Raw genomic sequence first — 20,662 nt, forward strand, 5'->3', positions numbered from 1 at the left:
TACACCTTATCCCAAAATTGTCACTCCCACATCCACTCATGCATTCGCGCACACACACAAAAGACAGAAGAAGAGGGAAAAAGGGGGAAGCAATTAGAAGTGTGGGGGGAGGGGGTGGTAGATTTCTGGGGAGGTCATGGTAAACCTGTTGAATTCTCTTGGAAATCCAGTTTCCGTTGTTTGCAGGCCTGAGGTGTTTTTAGATTTCTCTCTTGGTTGAAAGTTCAGTTGAAGTCAGTGGATCACTTCTAGTTCACTGCTGTATAGAATAGATACAGAATTCTGCAGCAGGGCATGTGCTTTCTGGTTTGCTGGAAACAAGCTTCTGGACACTGCCTTCTTTTTTCTCAGGTCTCTCTCTCTCGGCTGCTTTTTAAGATAAAGCTGCATTACTTCTCACCTCAGGGTAGGAGACGCTTCGGTCTCTCCCCAGTGGTGATCGCACAATGGCCCAGGACGTGGCTACTTCACACCTTCTTTGTTTCAGAACAACCCATTCAATTCTGGAATATTCTAGGATGGGTACAATTGACACCCTTTAGCTTAAAACATTTTCCTTTATCCGTCAGACCGTTTGAATATACAAAGTCCCTAGTCCTTTTCCTTCTGCAGCCATTTTGGAGCACTGTTGACTTTTTAAAAGATCAATTTTTTAAGACAAAGTCAGTTTTTATAACTCTTCAGATTTTGTCCATTATTTGCAACATCGCACCTTTTGTGTGTGTGACACTAAGATTCTGTGGTCATGGCCACCTTTCAGGTTGTGGGACTTGCTGTGCACAATTTTCATGCCATATTTCTGACATTAAAAGAAGGACTTGCATTTATATGGCGCCTTTCATGACCTCAGATTGTTCTAAAGCAGTTTACAGCCAATGAAGTTCTTTTGAAGTGTCGTCACTATTGGAATGTAGGAAACACAACAGCTAATTTGTACATAGCAAGATCCCACAAACAGCAATGTCATAATGACCAGATCATCTGTTCTACTGATGTTGATGAAGGGATAAATATTGGCCAGGACACCGGGGATAACTCCCCTGCTCTTCTTTGAAATCGTTTCACCGGAGCTTTTACATTCACCTGAAGAGGAAGATGGGGTGTCAGTTTAACATTTCATCTGAAAGACAGCACCTCCAACCATGTAGCACTCCCTTAGTATTGCACTAAAATGCCAGCCTAGATTTTGTGCTCAGGTCCTGGAGAAATCTTGAACCCACAACCTTCTGACTCAGAGGTGAGAGTGTTACCCACTGAGTCACAGCTGTCAACAGCACTGAGTACACATCAAAAGAACTTCATTAGCTATAAAACACTATGAGACATCCTGATGCCATTAAAGGCGCTATACAAATACAAATCTTCATTAACAAAGGAGGAAAGGCCCAAAAATGGTACATTCAGTAACAGAACATCAGTCTCCTCTTATCAGAGAGAAATCATGGACTCGAACACTCTGTGTTAGATATATTTGACATATATTCAGAATAGTAAACTACAGCCCAGGGATTATGACCTGAAAAAAAATCCCAACATGGTCCAGTCCTTGGATGTGATTAACAAAAGCAATAACAGCAGAATCCAAACCCAGCAGTCACTTGTGAACTCGTTGGTGTGTCAGCAGGTGCGATGACTGAATAAATCCCTTTCCACACACGGAGCAGGTGAACGGCCTCTCCCCAGTGTGAACTCGCTGGTGTGTCAGCAGGTTGGATGAATCAGTGAATCCCTTCCCACACACAGAGCAGGTGTACGGCCTCTCCCCGGTGTGAACCCGCTGGTGTGTCAGCAGGGCAGATGAGTGAGTGAATCCCTTCCCACACACAGAGCAGGTGTATGGCCTCTCCCCGGTGTGAGTGTGTCGGTGTCTCAGCAGGGTGTAAGACTGGGTGAATCCCTTCCCACAATCTGAGCAGGTGAACGGCCTCTCCCCAGTGTGAGTGCGCTGGTGTTCAGTGAGATCAAATGATCGCTTGAACCCAGTCCCGCAGTGAGAACACCTGAATGGTCTCTCGTCAGTGTGAACACGTTGATGGGACATCAATTCAGCAGGACTTTTATAGCAATTCCCACAGTCTGGACATTTAAAAGGTCTCTCGTTAGTGTGAACTCGCTGGTGCGTCAGCAGGTTGGATGACCGAATGAATCCCTTGCCACACTCTGAGCAGGTGAACGGCCTCTCCCCAGTGTGCCTGCGTCGATGAACTTCCAGTTCTGATGGGTAATTGAATCCCTTCCCACAGTCCCCACATTTCCACGGTTTCTCCATGATGCTGGTGTCCTTGTGTCTCTCCACACACAGAACACATGCACAGTTTCTCCCCACTGTGAATGGTGCGATATTCTTCAGGCTGTGTAACAGGTTAAAGCTCTTTCCACAGTCAGTGCACTGGAACACTCTCACTCGGGTGTGTGTGTCTCGGTGCTTTTCCAGTCACACTGATGTTTGAAATCTTTTCCCAAAGACAGAACTGACAAACATTTCTCCTTCCACATTCAAAGTCCAATGATATTCAAGTCCTAATGAATTGAGTGATTCTATCAGATCCTGACGTGATGTTTAGTTTGAGTTTCCCGTCTGCAAATCCTCCCCTTCTAATATCCTGTAAAAACGAGTTTACAAAAGTCACCACTGTCGGTACAGGATAGAAATTCAGTCAGACAATTATAGTTCCTATGGAACATTCTCTTGTTCTCCCCAAACATGTGGCCCATTCAAACTAAAAGAAGCCAAAATAAGCAACAAAATCCCAACAATAGCAAAGAGAACCTTCCTCACGCAACCAGAATGGTGTTACCAGTGTTTATGAGACACTCTGTACCCTGGCGTACCCCTCCCGGCACGGACTAGACCACAAAAGAGAGACCGGCAGACACAGAGATACCCTCATCCCCAACATGGTCTCTGCACATCCTGGACCTACATATTGCTGTGTTAACCAGGCCCAAGAGCAGTTGCAGGAGAAGATCCTACGACTTACCCACCTCCCTCCACACCGAGCAACCAAAGATTCGGAGAGAGGGACTAAAGTGTAACCAAAGCTTTTGATAAGGTCCCACACGGCAGATTCGTCACCAAAGTAAAAGCCCACGGGATCCAAGGCAAAGTGGCAAGTTGGAGCCAAAATTGGCTCAGAGGTAGGAAGCAAAGAGTAATGGTCGATGGTGTTTGTGTGACTGGAGCCTGTTTTCAGTGGGGTTCTGCAGGGATCAGTACTCGGTGCCTTGCTTTTTTTGGTTATATAGCAATGATTTGGACTTTAATGTAGGGAGCTTGATTAAGTAGTTTGCAGATGATAAAAGAATGACCGTGTGGTTGATAATGAAGAAGAATGTTGTAGACTGCAGGAAGATATCAATGGACTAGTCAGGTGGGCAGAACAGTGGCAAATGGAATTCAATCCGGAGAAGTGTGAGATAATACATTTGGGAAAAGCGAACAAGGAAAGTGGATACACAATAAAGGGGAGGATACTGAGGAGTATAGAGGATCAGAGGGACCTTGGAGTCCACAGATCCCTAAAGGTGGCTGAGCAGGTAGATAAGTTGGTCAAGAAGGCATACGGGACACTTGCCCTTATTAGCTAAGGCACAGAATATAAGAGCAGGGAGGTTATGCTGGAAATGTATAAAACACTGGTGAGAACACAGCTGGATAATGTATGCAGTTCTGGTCACCACACTAGAGGAAAGGAGAAGCCCCGCAGCTGCCGCCCCGCTCGGTGCATAAGTGGGACCAGGAGCTTCTTACTGGAATAAAAACAAGAAATGCTGGAAATACTCAGAAGGTCTGGCAGCATCTGTGGAGAGAGAAGCAGAAGTAACGTTTCAGGTCAGCGACCCTTCATCAGAACTGGCAAATATTAGAAGTGCAACAGGTTTTAAGCAAGTAAGGCGTCATGCTCTGAAATGATTGAACTCAATGTTCAGACCGGCAGGCTGTAGCGTGCCTAATCAGTAAATGAGATGCTGTTCCTCGAGCTTGCGTTGATGTTCACTGGAACACTGCAGCAATCCCAGGACAGAGATGTGAGCATGAGAGCAGGGGGCTGTGTTGAAACGGCCGGCAATTTCAGAGCATGACGGACCTCCCCCACCCCCCCCCCCCTTTTTATTTTCAGTTATTTTTTTTATTTTTTTATGTATTTATTTTAGTTTGTTTCTACTGTGCCTACCCACTGTTTTTTTTCATGTTTGCGCTTGTGGCTGCTCAGTTTTCTGTCCATTAACACCCTCTCTGCACTACCGCTTTGTCTTTCAGCACACCATTAACAGACCGTTTGCCTTTGCTCCATGGCCTACTGGTCAGTTATTCTCTGCGACTTTGTCCTATCAACACCTTCTCTTTTGTTATCTCTTGCCCCACCCCTGCTTTACTTGCTTAAAATCTTTCACATTTCTTACATCTGCCCATTCTGTTGAAGGGTCACTGACCTGAAACGTTAACTCTGCTTCTCTCTCCACAGATGCTGCCAGACCTGCTGAGTATTTCCAGCACTTTCTTGATTTTATTTCAGATTTCCAGCACCCGCAGTATTTTGCTTTTATTTTAGCTTCTCATTGTGGGTGTTGAGGCCTACACCGGGTGTTTCTGAAGCCTCCCCGCCCTCATCCCTCTCCTGCACCCGGCGGTTTTCTCACCCGCTGTGGATCCGGTTACAGCCGCTGGACACACAAGTGATCCCAGTGGTTTTCCCCGCTGCGATCAGGGACTGAGGCCTCACCCACTCGGTCTTCCTGTGCCAAGACGCCAGTAAATTGAACCTTCCCCTCCTTTACCGGACGGCGGCCGTTAACCCGCAGGTGAGGCAACAGATTTACTGCACTGGGGAGAGCGGGGGCGGGGCTGGAGGACCGCGCGGGATGTGGGTCCTCCCACCAATCGGAGCAAGCGAGGGGCGGGGCTCGCGGAAAGGAGCGGGCGGGGCGCCCCGGCCCTCCAGTCCCGCCCCCTCTTGCTATTGGTCAGGCCCTTCCGTCAATCACCCGAACATTGCGGTCGCTGGCAGGAGTGACACAGTGTCCCGGGCATGCGCGCTGCGGGACAATGTTTCTTTCTATCTGCTCGCTCCCTGGTTCCACAAAGACTCCCCTTGGACTGGGTCACACCTGGGCAGGGCTGGCTCAAGGTGCAGGAAGCTGCTGGGCTGAGCTGTGGACTGGGAGGAGTGGGGGGATTTGACTGACAGGCTTGGGGAGGGGGCTATCAGGGCAGGTACACACACTGCTCCCCTTTTTGCTCCCTGGATGTTTTACTGGAGTCGTGTTGCTGAGTGTTTCTAAACTCTGTCTCCCTATCCCGGTAATGTCGGTGGATTGTAGGTTCCTGTGAGTGTTGGACTATATTGTCCTGATCCTGCCCGACCTCTTGTGTAGGTCTTTTTTGCTGCATCAGTTTGATCTGGCGTGGAGATGGAGGAGAAGATGCTGGTTTTAATCCCGAGTACTCCAGATCCCAGTCGGGCCCAACAGTTTCCAATGGGAGGCTGTCAAGGGAGGTAGATTCCAGGGGCGATGAGCTTGCTAAATGGTAACCAACCACTCAATGTAAAAGAGTATTGCTTCAGTAACAAGCATTTCTGTAGAGGCTGTTAATCCATTGCACATACACAGATTTTTTTTACTTTCTTCTTGGGATATGGGCATCACTAGCCAGACCAACATATGTTGCTCCCCAGTTGCCCATTGAGAAGGTGATGGTGGGCCTTCTTCTTGAATCGCTGCAGTCCGTGTGGTGAAGGTGCTCCGACAATGGTGTTAGGGAAGGAGTTACAGGATTTTCACCCAGTGATGATGAAGGAACAGTGATATATGTCCAAGTTAACATCAACTTGTATTTATGTAGCGCCTTTAATGTAATAAAATGTCCCAAGGCTTTTCACAGGAGTGTTTATGAAGCAACGTTTGACACTGAGCCACATAAGGAAATATTCGGGCAGATCACCAACAGTTTGGTCAAAGAGGAGTTTTAAGGAGTGTCTCCTCAGGACAATGTGCAGCAGCACGGCCATCCTGGGCCAGGAAGCAGGAGGAGAGAATGTTGTGAAATTCTATCCTGAACTGACAGTGATGGCTTTTGATTTGGATGTAAATGTAGGTGGCATGATCAAGAAGTTTGCAGATGACACAAAAATATGCCGTGTGGTTAATAGAAAGGAGGATAGCTGTAGACTGCAGGAAGATATCAATGGACTGCACAGGTGGGCAGAAAAGTGGCAAATGAAATTCAACTTGGAGAAGTGTGAGGTGATGCATTTGGGGAGGTCAAACAAAGCAAAGGAATACACCATTCATGGGAGAATACTGAGAAATGTAGAGGAAGTGAGGGACCTTAGAGTGAATGTCCATAGATCCCTGAAGGTAGCAGGACAGGTTGATAAGGTGCTTAAGGCATATGGAATCATTTCCTTTAATAGCCGAAGTATTGAATATAAGAGCAGAGAGATTATGCTGGAACTGTATAAATCATTAGGCCACAACTTGAGTACTGTGTGCAGTTCTGGTCACCTCATTACAGAAAGGATGTAATTGCACTGGAGAGAGTACAGCAGAGATTTACGAGGATGTTGCCAGGACTGGGAAAATGCAGCTGTCAGGAAAGATAGGATAGGCTGGGGTTGTTCTCCTTGGAACAGAGGAGGCTGAGGAGAGATTTGATTGAAATGTACAAAATTGTGATAGAGTGGATGTGAAGGGCCTATTTACCTTAACAGAGAGGTCAGTGACAAGGGGTCATAGAGTTAAAGTGATTGGTAGAAAGATTCGAGGGGAGATGAGAATGGTCAGTGTCTGGAACTCTCTGCCTGAAAGGGTAGTAGAGGCAGAAGGAATTCAAAAGGAGTCTGGATATGCACCTTGGGTGCTGTAATCTGCAGGGCTACGCACCAAATGCTGGAATGTGGAATTAGGCTGGGTGGCTTGTTTTTCGGCCAACACAGACACACTGGGCCAAGTGGCCTCTTTCTGTATTGTAAACTTTCTATGATTCACTAAACTCCTTTTACAGGGGCTAAGAAGGGGAGAATGTGCAGATGGGGAAACTCAGACCAAACATCATATCAAGAGTCACTCGATTCATCAGGATCTGAATATCATCGGCCTTTGAATGTGGAAGAAAAAGGTTTGTCTGTTCTGTCTGCGGGCAAAGATTTCAGGTCTCAGTGTGGTTAGAAGAGCACCGAGATACACAAAGCCCTGGTTAGACCACACCTGGAGTGTTGTGTTCAGGTTTGTGCACATATCTTAGGAAGGATATATTGGCTTTGGAGGCAGTGCAGCGTAGATTTACCTGAATGATACCTGGACCCCAAGAGTTAAATTACGAAGAAAAATTACACAAATGAGTCACAGTCATTACAGAGAAGGAGGTATTTAGCTTTTTGTTTCCATGCCAGCTCTCTGTAGAACAATCCAGTCAGTCCCATTCCCCTGCTCTATCCCCGTAGTCCTGCAGGTTTATTTCCTTCAAGTGTCCATCCAATTTCCTTTTGAAATCATTGATCGTCTCTGCTTCCACCATTCTCGTAGGCAACGAGTTCCAGGTCATTATCACTCGCTGTGGGAAAAAAAAGTTCTTCCTCACATCCTTTAATCTGTGTCCCCTAGTCCTTCTACCATCAGATAATGGGAAGAGCTTTTCTTTGTCTACCTTGTCTAAACCTGTCATAATCTTTATACCTCTATCAGATCTCCCCTCAATCTCCTTTGCTCCAAGGAGAACAACCCCAGCTTCTCCAACCTAACCTTGTAGCTAAATTCCCTCATCTCTGGAAACATTCTGGTAAATCTCCTCTGCACCATCTCAAGGGCCTTCACATCTTTCCTAAAGTGTGGTGACCAGAACTGGATACAATACTCTAACTGTGGCCTAACCAGAGCTTTATAAAGGTTCAGCATAACTTCCCTGCTTTGCACTCAATATCAATGTTTATGAAGTCCAAGATCCCATTTGCTTTGCCAACCAGTCTCTCAGTATGTCCTGCCACCTTCACTAATCTGTGACAATTAACCCCTGGGTCCCTCTGCCCCTGCACACTCTTTATAACTATCATTAAAATGTATATTGCCTTATCCTGTCCCTTCTGCATCACCTCTCTATGAGGGTTGTATTCCCTGGAATTTAGATGATTAAGTGGTGATTTGATCAAAGTTTTCATGTTTTTAATTGGAACTGATCGGGTAGATGGAGAGAAACTATTTCTGTTAGTTGGGGAATCCAGTTCTGGGGACACAGTCTAAAACTTAGAGCCAGACCTTGCATTGTACTCCATCTGCTAACTTTTTTTTCACTCACCTATCTATTTCCCTTTGGAGACACTTTGTTTCCTCCTCACAACTTGCTTTCCTACTTACATTTGTATCATCAGAAATCCATTCTGCCCCTTTACCCATGTCATTAATATAGTTCGGAAGTAGTTGAGACCCCTGCACTGATCCCTGTGACACTCCACTAGTTACAGTTTACCAGCCTGAAAATGCCCCATCTATCCCGACTCTCTGTTTCCTCTTAGTCAATCCTCTAATCATGCTAATAAATTACTCCCAACACCATGAACTCCTATCTTGTGTAATAACCTTTTATGTGGCACCTTTGGAAATCCAAATACACGACATCTGCTGGTTCCCCTTTATCCACCCTGTTCATTATATCCTCAAACAACTCTAATAAGTTAGTCCAACATGATTTCCCTTTCATAAAACCAAGGTGCCTCTGCTTGATTGTATTATGATTATCTAAATGTCCTACTACTTCCCTAATAACGTTTTCCAGCATTTCCCAAAGACAGATCAGGACTTGTGCCTTGTAGATGGTCGACAGGCTTTGGGGTGTCAGGAGGTGAGTTACTCACTGCAGAATTCCCAGCCTCTGACCTGCTCTTTTAGCTGGTCCAGTTCAGTTTCTGGTCAATTGTAACCCCCAGGATGTTGATAGTGGGGTTTCAGCGATGGTAATGCTATTGAACATCAAGGGGAGATGGCTAGATTCTCTCATGATGGAGATAATCATTGCCTGGCACTTGTGTAGCATGAACGTTACTTGCCACTTATCAGCCCAAGCCTACGTGTTGTCCACGACTTGCTGCATCTGGACACAGGCTGCATCACTATCTGAGGAGTCGCGAATGGTACTAAACATTGCACAATTAACGAACATCCCCACTTCTAACCTTACGATGGAGGGAAGGTCATTGATGAAGCAGCTGAAGATGGTTGGGCCTAGGACGCTAACCTGAGGAACTCCTGCGGTAATGACCTGGAGCTGAGATGATTGACCTCCAACAACCACAACCATTTTCCTTTGAGCTAGGTGTGACTCTAACCAGTGCAGAGTTTTCCCCGATTCCTGTTGACTTCGGTTTTGCTCGGGCTCCTTGTTGCCATACTTGGTCAAATGCTGCCTTGATGTCAAGGGCAGTCATTCTCACTTCACATCTGGAATTCAACTCTTTTGTCCATGTTTGGACCAAGGCTATAATGAGGTCAGGAGCTGATTGGCCCTGGCGGAACCCAAACAGCGTGTTAGTGAACAGGTTCTTGCTGAACAAGTGCCACTTGATAGCACTGTCGACAACCCCTTCCACTTTGCTGATGATTGAGAGTAGACTGATAGGGCAGTAATTGGCCGGTTGGATTTGTCCTGCTTTTTGTGCACAGGAATAACCGGGTAATTTTCCACATTGCCGGGTAGATGCCAGTATTGTAGCTGTACTGGAACAGCTTGGCTAGGGGCATGGATAGTTCTGGAGCACAGGTCTTCAGTGCTATTGTCGGAATATTGTCAGGGCCCATAACCTTTCCAGTATCCAGTGCCTTCAGCTGTTTCTTGCTGTCACGTGGAGTGAATCGAATTGGCTGAAGACTGGCATCTGTGATGTTGGAGACCTCAGGGGGAGGCAGGGATGGATCATCCACTCAGCACTTGTGGTTGAAGATTGTTGCAAATGCTTCAGCCTTATCCTTTGCACTGATGTGCTGGGCTCCCCCATCATTGAGAATGGGGATATTTTGTGGAGCCACCTCCTCCAGTTAGTTGTTTAATTGTTCACCACCTTCATGACTGGACGTGGCAGGCCTGCAGAGTTTAGATCTGATCCGTTGGCTGTGGGATCTGTCACGACCAACCGCTCCAGTCAAAGCCCCCAATCAAAATATACGATTCTGATTGTGGTGGGAGAAACGCACTGTTAATTCAATCCCATCCCTCCACAGATCGCCTAACATATCATTTTAAACTTTCCAAATTAAAGAAAGACCCAGCCAAATTATACTATTAACCCCCGAATGAGGCTAACCAAACCAGGTGTCTTTAAATCAACAAATTAACCATTTAATTTAAAAAACTAAATTCTTAAACGCTATGAAGATATAAATAACATTTAAAATAGAAAAAATTACAGTCCTTGCAAATTTACAGTCCAATGTTGCTTGAAGTCCTCACAGCTGTCCAATGGGGAAAAAAATGTTCTTTCACAGTAGAATAGTCCGTAGTCTAATTCCAGCAGTGATACTTTCCTTCTCCAGCGAATTTCAACAATTAACAACTTGCAAACACTTTCAATAGAATCAATCTGACTTTAGAGTTTTTTTGAGAGATAAAAGATGGTCATAGTCTAATTGCCGTTCCTTCAGTTTAAGTTACTAGAGATCTCCATTTTGGCTTGACTTTTTTTTAGAATTTTGAGAGATAATAATTAAAGACAAAATTCTCTTCCTTGAGTTTAAATGGCTGACGGCTCTTTTTTTTTAGGTGCTAACACCAGCTGTCTGTCTGTGTTCTCTGTTAGAACAGACTGTCTTCAACTAAATGCCAGTTCAAAATTGAATTGTGACAAATGTATCGCATGATGCTCAATCCAAGTGGCTGAATCCAAGTGGCTGTAACTAAGGTAATGAGATTACACCCTTTGAATCGCAGTCTCCGAATGGCTGTTGCCAGGTAACCAGGATGCATTCTTTGAAGCTGGTTGCTTCCCTCTCCATATGCTTGTATCCAACGGCAACCAAAATGCATTTTCTCTACAACTCCCGAGGCTTGCTGGTTCTTAAAGCAGTTCTGATCCTTTGCAAGCCTTAAAAGGCAAACCGCATATTCCCCGGAGAAAAAAAACTGCAGGACCATGACAGATCGCTTAACCCTGTCTATCAGATACTGCCTCTGCTGTTTGGTATGCAAGTAGTCCTGTACTGAAGCTTCACCAGGCTGACACCTTATTTTTAGGTATGCCTGGTGCTGCTCCTGGCATGCCCGCCTGCACTCTTTTTTGAACTAGGGTTGGTCCCCTGGCTTGATGGTAATGGTAGACTGAGGGATATGCCGAGCCATGAGGTTACTGTTGTGGTTGAATACAATTCTGCTTCTTCTGATGGCCCACGGCGCCTAATGGATGCCCAGTTTTGAGTTGCTAGATGTGTTCGAAATCTATCCCATTTAGTATGGTGGTAGGGCCACACAACACGGTGGGTGTCCTCACTGTGAAGACGGAACTTTGTCTCCACAAGGACTGTGGTAGCCACTCCTACGAATACTGTCATCGACAAATGTATCTGCGACAGGCAGATTGGTGAGGACGAGGTCATGTATATTTTTCCGTCTTGTTGGTTCCCTCACTACCTGCTGCAGACCCAGTCTGGCAGCTATGCTCCTTAGGGCTCGGCCAGCTCGGTCAGTAGTGGTGCTACCGAACCACTCTCGGTGATGGACGTTGAAGTCCTTCACCCACAGTACATTCTATGCCCTTGCCACTCTTAGTGCTTCTTCCATTGAAGTTCAACATGGAGAATCATGGAAAATTTATGGCACAGAAAGAGGCCACTTGGCCCATCGTGTCTACGCTGGCCGAGAAGCACTGATTAATCAGCTGTGGGGGAGGGGTGGTAGGTGGTAACCAGCAGGAGGTTTGCTTGTCCATGATTGACATGATGCCATGACACTTCATTGGGTCTAGAGTCAGTGTTGAGGACTCCCAGGGCAACTCCCTCCTGAATGTATACCACTGTGCCACCACCTCTGCTGGGTCTGTCCTGCCGGTGGGACAGGACATACCCGGGGATGGTGGTGGTGGCGTCTGGGATATTTTCTGTAAGGTATGATTCGGTGAGTGTGACTTTGTCAGGCTGTTGCTTGACTAGTCTGTGGGACAGCTCTCCCAATTTTGGCACAAGCCCCTAGATGTTAGTTAGGAGGATTTTGCAGGGTCACCAGGGCTGGCTTTGCCATTGCCGTTTCCAATGCCTAGGTCAATGCTGGGTGGACCGTCCATTTTCCTTCCTTTTCTTACACTTAATACATATGTATGAACTTACAAATTAGGAGCAGAAGTAGGCCATTCGGCCCCTCGAGCCTGCTCCGCCATTCAATAAGATCATGGCTGTTCTGTTTGTGTCTCGAATTCCAAACTCCCATCTACCCCCGATAATCTTTGATTCCCTTGCATAACACGAATCTATCTACCTCCGCCTTAAAAATATTCACTGATGCTGCCTCCGCCACCTTCTGAGGCAGAGAGTTCCAAAGTCGCACAACCCCGAGAGAAAAAAATATTCTCATCTCTGTCCTAAAAGGGTGACCCCTAATTTTAAAACAGTGCCCCCTAGTTCTGAACTCACCCACAAGAGGAAACATCCTTTTCACATCCACCTTGTCAAGACCATTCAGGATCTTATAAACTTCAATCAAGTCTCCCCTCACTCTTCTAAACTCCGCTGAAAACAAGTCCAGTCTGTCCAACCTTTCCTCATAAGACAACCCCCTCATTCCAGGTATCAGTTTAGAGTAAACCTCCTCTGAACTGCCTCCAATGCATTTACATCCTTGAATAAGGAGACCAAAACGGTATTCAAGATGTTGTCTCACCAATGCCCTGCATAACTGAAGCATAACATCCTTACTTTTATTTACAATTCCCCTCATAATAAAGGATAGCATTCCACTGGCCTTCTTTATATCTTGCTGTACCTGCATACTAACTTTTTGTGACTCGTGCACTAGAACACCTAGATCCCTCTGCACCTTGGAATTCAGCAGTCGTTCTCCATTTAAGTAATACTCTGCTCTTTTATTCTTCCTGCCGAAATGAACAACTTCACATTTACCCTCATTATATTCGATCTGCCAAATGTTTGCCCACTCACTCAACCTATCTTATGTCAGTCTGCAACCTCCTTATGTCCTGTTCATAACATGCTTTCCTACCTATCTTTGTGTCATCTGCAAATTTAGCTACCATGTCATTGCTCCCCTCATCTAAATCATTGATATAAATTGTAAAAAGTTGAGGCCCCAGCACAGATACCTGCCGGACTCCACTCGTCACATTCTGCCAATCAGAAAAGGACCCATTTATGCATACTCTGTTTTCTGCCAGCCAGCCAATCTTCTAACCATGCTAATATGTTACCCCTACACCATGAACTCCTACTTTGTGCAATAACCTTTTATGTGACACCTTGTCAAATGCCTTCTGGAAATCCAAGTACAGTACATCAACGGGCTCCCCTTTATCCATAGCACATGTCACTCCATCAAAGAACTCCAACAAATTGGTTAAATATGATTTCCCTTTCACAAAACTATGCTGACTATTCCCAATTACATTCAGTTTTTCTAAGTGCCCAGCTATCACCTCCTTAATGATTGATTCTAACACCTTCCCCATGACAGACGTCAAGCTAACTGGCCTATAGTTACCTGTTTACTGCCTCCTTGAATAGAGGGGTTATATTTGCTCCTTTCCAGTCTGATGGAACCTTTCCAGAATCCAGTGAATTTTGAGAAATTAACACCACGCAGCTACTACCTCATTAGCCACCACTTCTAAGACCCTAGGATGAAGTTTAACAGGACCCAGGGAATTGTCAGCCCGCAGCTCCATCAGTTTGGTCAGTACCGCTTCCCTGGTGATTATAATTTCACCAAGTTCCTCTCTTCCTTCCACCTCCTGATTTACAGCTATTACTGGAATGTTTTTTGTATCCTCTGTCGTGAAGACAGAAGCAATATATTTGTTCATTGCATCTGCTGTTTCCTTATGATCTCCTATTAGCTCCCCATTCTCACTCTCTAGAGGACCAACACTCACTTTACTTTTTTCCTTTTTAAATACCTGTAGAAACACTTGCTATTTGTTTTTACATTTCTAGCTAGCTTCCTCTCATACTCTAATTTCTTTCTGCTGACTAACCTTTGTCATTTTCTGCCATTCTTTATATTCCGACCAATCATCTGAACTGCCACTCACCTTTGCTCAATTATATGCCTTTTCCTTAAGTTTGATACTTTCCTTAACTTCTTTAGTTAACCACGGATGGTGGGTCCTCCCCTTAGAATTTTTCTTTAGAGTAGGAATATACTTATTCTTAGTATTCCGAAATATCCCCACAAATGTCTGCCACTGCTTCTCTATTGATCTGTCTCCTAGCCTAGTAACCCAGTTCACTTCAGCGAGCTCAGCTTTCGTGCCCCCATAGTTGCCCTTATTTAAGTTTAAAATACTAGTCTTAGACCCACTCTTCTCTCTTTCAAACTGGATGTAAACTTCAATCATATTGTGGTCGCTGCTACCTAGAGGTGCCTTTACTCTGAGATCATTGATTAATCCTGTCACATTACACAATACCAAATATAATATAACCTGCTCTCTGATTGGTTCCAGAATGTGCTGCTCTAAGAATCTATCTCAAAAGCATTCTATGAACTCATGATCCAGGCTACTACTGCCAATCTGATTTTTCCCAGTTTACATGTAGATGAAAATCACCCAGGATGATAGCGGTTTGATACAACTGAGTGGCTTGCTAGCCCATTTCAGAGGGCATTTAAGAGTCAACCATATTGGGTCTGGAGTCACGTGTAGGCCAGACCAGGTAACGATGGCAGATTTCCTTCCCTAAAGGACATGAGTGAACCAGATGGGTGTTTACAACAATTAACAGTGGTTTCATGTTCACCATTAGATGAGCTTTTAATTCCAGATTTATTAATTGCATTAAAATGTCACCATCTGCTGTGGTGGAATTCAAACCCATGGTCCTTGAGCATTAGCATAGGTCTCTGGATTACTAGTCCAGTGACGTTACCACCATGCCACCTCCTTTGGCAGTGACAGGACCTGTTTGATACTAATAATAAATTAAAAGGAGGGACTAAGTTCCCCGATAGAAGGGAGACCAGGAATATCCAGGAACAAAAACCAAAAACACTGACCGACTGAGGCGGAACAGGCGGCTCTAGAGGCGGGAGGAGATTGTGGGCGAAAGGAAGGAATTGGAGCCGTGGGTGGGCTGGGAAGCTTCATAAACATATGGGGTTGGCCTGCGACCCCGAATCAGAGACCACAGACCCCATGTTTACCCCGCGGTGACAGGCCCGGGGGAGCGGGGGCACTAGCCGCCATCTTGGGCAGGGTCTGAGCGCTTGTGCGGCCATCTTGGTGAGGGCACAGAGTGGGCGGGACTTCAGTGTCTCTGTTCCGAACCGAGTCCTCGTGCCCGTGAGATGGAGCATCCTGGACAACAGCGTTTTAAGCAACTTCACCCACTCCCAGGCTGCATGTGATGTTAGCAGCCGAGAGGAGTCCATGAGCCATGTATATATTCAGTGTGAGAGGCTACAGTCCCCGTATAGTTACCTGAAGGGGCGGCTCCTCAACTTTTTAGTTACAGTTTAGCCTCATTCTCCTAATCTTTGGCCTGTGTGTGTGGAGGGGGAGGTGGGCAAGTTGGATGATCTTCTGGACATGCTCTTGGGCCTACTTAACACAGCAATGTGCAGGGACCATATTAGGAGTGGGGGTGTCGGCCTTTCTTCTGTGGCCCTGGAGAGAGAGAGAGAGAGAGAGCTTGATCATTTCTGCAACCGGTGAGCACCTCAGGATACAGAGTGTCTCACAGACACCAGTAACAACACTCGGGTTTATTGGGAGGGTTCTCTTTGCTTTAGGCACTTTACAGCCAACTGCACTCAACACGGCGTTCAACAATTTCAGACCACGAACCCAATCCTTGATTTTTTTTTAACCATATGTTTGTTTTTCATGTTTTTGCTTTTGTACAGAGTTATTCATTACTCTTCCATAAATAGTCTCTCTGGAATTTTGTCTTTTACAGCAACTATTAGAACTTCCTTTGCCTTTATTCGATGACATCAGTGCCATTTAATCTCACCTTCCCTCTGCGTTATCACAGACCTTCCCTTTTGTTCTTCTCCCCCTCCACCTCTTCACTTGCTTAAAACCTATTACATTTCTAACCTTCACCAGTTCGGATGAAAGTTCTTCGACCTGAAAGGTTGACACTGTTTCTCTCTCCACAGATGCAGCCAGACCAGCACTTTGTTTTTATTTCAGATTTACAGCATCTGCAGTATTTTGCTTTTTTTTTTAGATTAGAGATACAGCACTGAAACAGGCCCTTCGGCCCACCGAGTCTGTGCCGACCATCAACCACCCATTTATACTAATCCTACACAAATCCCATATTCCTACCAAACATCCCCACCTGTCCCTATATTTCCCTACTACCTACCTATACTAGTGACAATTTATAATGGCCAATTTACCTACCAACCTGCAAGTCTTTTGGCTTGTGGGAGGAAACCGGAGCACCCGGAGGAAACCCACGCAGACACAGGGAGAACTTGCAAACTCCACACAGGCAGTACCCAGAATCGAACCCGGGTCCCTGGAGCTGTGAGGCTGCGGTGCTAACCACTGCGCCACTGTGCCGCCCTATTCCTTTTATTCCTTTTGCTTTTGTTGTGACTTTGCGCTTATTTTGGCTGCTTTTAGTTTGAATGGACCACGTTTTGGGGAATAAGAGAGGAAAGAATCTTCCATAGAAATGAGAATTGTCTGTTCTGAATTTCTATCCTGGACCGACAGTGATGACTTTTGTAAACTCCTTTTACAGGGTATTAGAAGGGGAGGATTTGCAGATGGGAAACTCAAACCAAACATCTGTCTCGATTCAACAGGACCTGAATATCACTGGCCTTTGAATGTGGAAGGAGAAATGTTTGTCTGTTCTGTCTGTGGGAAAAGATTTCAAACATCAGTGTGACTGGAAAAGCACCGAGACACACACACCCGAGTGAGAGTGTTCCAGTGCACTGACTGTGGAAAGAGCTTTAACCAGTTACACAGCCTGAAAAAAACATTGCATCATTCATGTGTTGTATGTAGACGAGGCTTCAGCTGACAATCGAACCTGGAGAGACACAAGGACACCCGCACCAGGGAGAAACCATGGAAATGTGGAGACTGTGGGAAGGGATTTAATTATCCATCCCTGCTAGAAACTCATCGACACATTCACACTGGGGAGAGGCCGTTCACCTGCTGTGTGGGGGGGGGGGGGGGGGGGGGAATGGGATTCACTCAGTTATTCAGTCTCCTTAGACACCAACTTGTTCACTCTGGTAAGAGATGTTTTGTATGTTCTGAATGTGAGAAGAGTTTTAAAATCAAAGATGATCTGTTGAAACACCAGAGAGTTCACACTGGGGAGAGGCCGTTCACCTGCTCCGTGTGTGGGAAAGGATTCACTCAGTTATCCAACCTGCTGACACATCAGCGAGTTCACACTGGGGAGAGGCCATTCACCTGCACTGAGTGTAGGAAGGGATTTGCTCAGTTATGCAACTTGCTGAGACACCAGCGAGTTCACAAGTGACTGCGGGTAATGGATTCTGCTGTTAATCACATCCAGACTGAACCATGTTCATTCTGACAATTGGAGTTTATTTCAGTTGATAATAATCCCTGTCACTGGGCTGGAGTTTAGTATTCTGGATATAATTCAAATAAATCAGCTTTGCATCACACTGTTCAAGTCCTTAATTTCTCTCAGATAAGAGGAGACTGATCTCCTGTTACTAACGGTTTCATTTTGGGCCTTTTCCCCTTTGTTAATGGAAGACTTGTATTTGTATAGCACCTTCCATGACATCAGGATGTCGCATAGTGTTTTACAGGAAATTAAGTTCTTTTGATGTGTACTCAGTGCTGTTGACAGCTGTGACTCAGTGGGTTGCACTCTTACCTCTGAGTCAGAAGGTCGTGGGTTCAAGTTTTTTCCAGGACCTGAGCACAAAAATCAAGGCTGACACTCCAGTGCAGTACTGAGGGAGTGCTGCCCAGTTGAAGGTGCGGTCTTTCAGATGAAATGTTAAACTGAGGCTCCATCTTCCCCCTCAGGTGGTTGTAAAAGATCCTGTGGCACTATTTCAAAGATGAGCAGTGGAGTTATCCCCGGTATCCTGGTCAATATTTATCCCTTCATCAACATCAGTAAAACAGATGATCTGGTCATTATGACATTGCTGTTTGTGGGATCTTGCTGTGTACAAATTGGCTGCTGTGTTTCTTACATTACAACAGTGATAACGCTTCAAAAGTACTTCATTGGCTGTAAAATGCTTTGGAATATCCTGAGGTCACGAAAGGCGCTATATAAATGCAAGTCCTTTTAATGTCAGTAATGGGGCAGGAAAATTGCACACAGCAAAGTCCCACAAACAGAAAGGAGGCTGTGATCACATAATCATTTTAGTGATGTTGGTTGAGGGATAAATATTGGCAGCACTGGGGAGAACATCCCTGCTCCTTAAAATAACTTTATGGAAATGTTTGCATCTACTTGAGAGGACAGATGTGGTCTTGGTTGACGGTCTCATCTGAAAGACAGGAGCTCTGACAGTGCAGCACCCCCTCTGTACTGCATTGGAATATCAGCCTAGATTTTGTGCTCAAGTCTCTGGATGTGGATTTGAACCCACAATCTACTGACTCAGAAATGAGAATGTCACCACTGAGCCACAACTAACACCTCATCATTGCTCCAGATTATTTCAGTTCTCAGACCTTCGAACGTACAAATTAGGAGCAGGAGTAGGCCATTCGGCCCCTTGAGCCTGCTCTGCCATTTGATAGGACCTTTGGATATTTTCATGGACAAGTCCCAGCTCCCCATACATTCCAGAGTGCCTCTGCTAGTCTTGGTATCCAGGGAAGGCATTGGTAACACACCTATATCTGCCCTGGAAGTGTTTGATAGGACAGTGTAGCGGGAACTTTACTTTGTATCTATCCTATGCTGTACCTGCCCTGGAAGTGTTTGATAGTACAGCATAGAAGGAACTTTGTGTCTAACTCCTACTGTATGTGAATGCAGAATGATTCAGGCAAACATTTGATTCTCAGAATGCCCCATTCCCCGGCGCTGACATCCATCATGAGGAGTCTGGACAGAGTAGATAGAGAAAAACTGTTCCCACTTGTGAAAGGATCGAGAACGAGGGGGCACAGATTTAAAGTATTTGGTAAGAGAGGCAAAAGTGATAGGAGGAAAAACTTTTTCAAGCAGTGAGTGGTTAAGGTCTGGAATGCACTACCTGTGAGTGTGGTGGAGGCAGGTTCAATTGAAGCATTCAAAAGGGAATTAGTTGTATGAAAAGGAAGAATGTGCAGGATTATGGGGAGAAGGCAGGGGAGTAGAACTGAGGGAACTGTTCTTTTGGAGAGCCAGTGCAGACACAATGGGCCGATTTGCCTCCTTCTGCACTATAACAATTCTGTCATTGGTCTGTTTATTTGACCCTTAAAACACTCAGGGGCTGAAACACTAGCTGTGGTCAGCTGGGAGGTGAAAAGTGGAAGCCAGTCACCCCATTTCCTACCTGTCTGTAACAGGGGACTGAGTGTAATGTATCCAAGTTTGCTGATGATACAGAGTTAGGTGGGAAGTAAGCAGTGAGAAGTACACAAACAGACTGCAAAGGGATATAGACAGGTTGGGTGAGTGGGCAAGAACATGACAGATGGAATACAATGTGGTGAAGTGTGAAATCACCCACTTTGGTAAGTAAAAAAGAAAATCTTTTTTTAAATGAATGATGACAGACTGAGAAATGTTTGCATTCAGAGGGACCTGGTGTCCTCGTACTTGAATCACAGAAGGTTAACATGCAGGTACAGCAAGAAATTAGGAAGGCAAATGGTATGTTAGCTTTTGCTACAAAGAGATTGGAGTATAAGAGTAAAGAAGTCTTACTACAATTATACAGGACATTGGTGAGGCCCCACCTGGAGTACTGTGCGCAGTTTAGTCTCCTTACCTAAGGAGGGACATACTTGCCATTGAGGGAATGCAACAAAGGTTCACTAATCTGGGTCCTGGGATGAGGAGATTGTTCTATTCATTCACAGAATGTGGGCATTGCTGGAAAGGCCAGCATTTATTGCCCATTCCTAATTGCCCTTGGGAAGGCGGAGGCGAGTTGCCTCCTTGAAGATAACTGAGTGGCTTCCTTGAAGATAACTGAGTGGCTTGTTAGACTGTTAGGATGTTATTGGTATCCTCTATGGTGAAGAATGATGCAAAATACCTGTTCAGTTCATCTGCCATCTCCTTATTTTCCCTTACTAATTCCCCAGACTCACTTTCTATAGGATCAATGCACACTTTGTTAACTCTTTTCCTTTTTAAGTATCCACAGAAGCTCTTACTATCTATTTTTATATTTCTAGCTAGCTTTTACTCGAAGTCTAACTTTTCCCTCATCAATCTTTTAGACATTCTTTGCTGTTTTTTATATTCTGTCCAATCTTTTGACCTGCCATCTATATTTGCGCAATTATATGTTTTTCTTTAGGTTTGATACTATCTA

The 20,662-nt window shown here is 45.2% G+C and overlaps 1 protein-coding gene across 4 annotated transcripts in view; it reads right to left on the reverse strand.

Moving 5' to 3' along the window:
- LOC137349189 (zinc finger protein 239-like) overlaps positions 1–20,662 on the reverse strand; it is a 25,498-nt gene continuing 4,836 nt past the window's right edge. For 2 of the 4 annotated variants that reach the window (XM_068014613.1, XM_068014614.1), the window contains exon 3: positions 1–2,603. In XM_068014613.1, the coding sequence (XP_067870714.1) occupies positions 1,595–2,269 (675 nt within the window). In that variant the 5' untranslated portion in view covers positions 2,270–2,603 and the 3' untranslated portion in view covers positions 1–1,594. The other 2 variants (XM_068014612.1, XM_068014615.1) reach the window with 2 other exon arrangements.

This window comes from Heterodontus francisci, chromosome 34 (assembly GCF_036365525.1).
Source record: "Heterodontus francisci isolate sHetFra1 chromosome 34, sHetFra1.hap1, whole genome shotgun sequence".
Lineage (NCBI taxonomy): Eukaryota > Metazoa > Chordata > Chondrichthyes > Heterodontiformes > Heterodontidae > Heterodontus > Heterodontus francisci.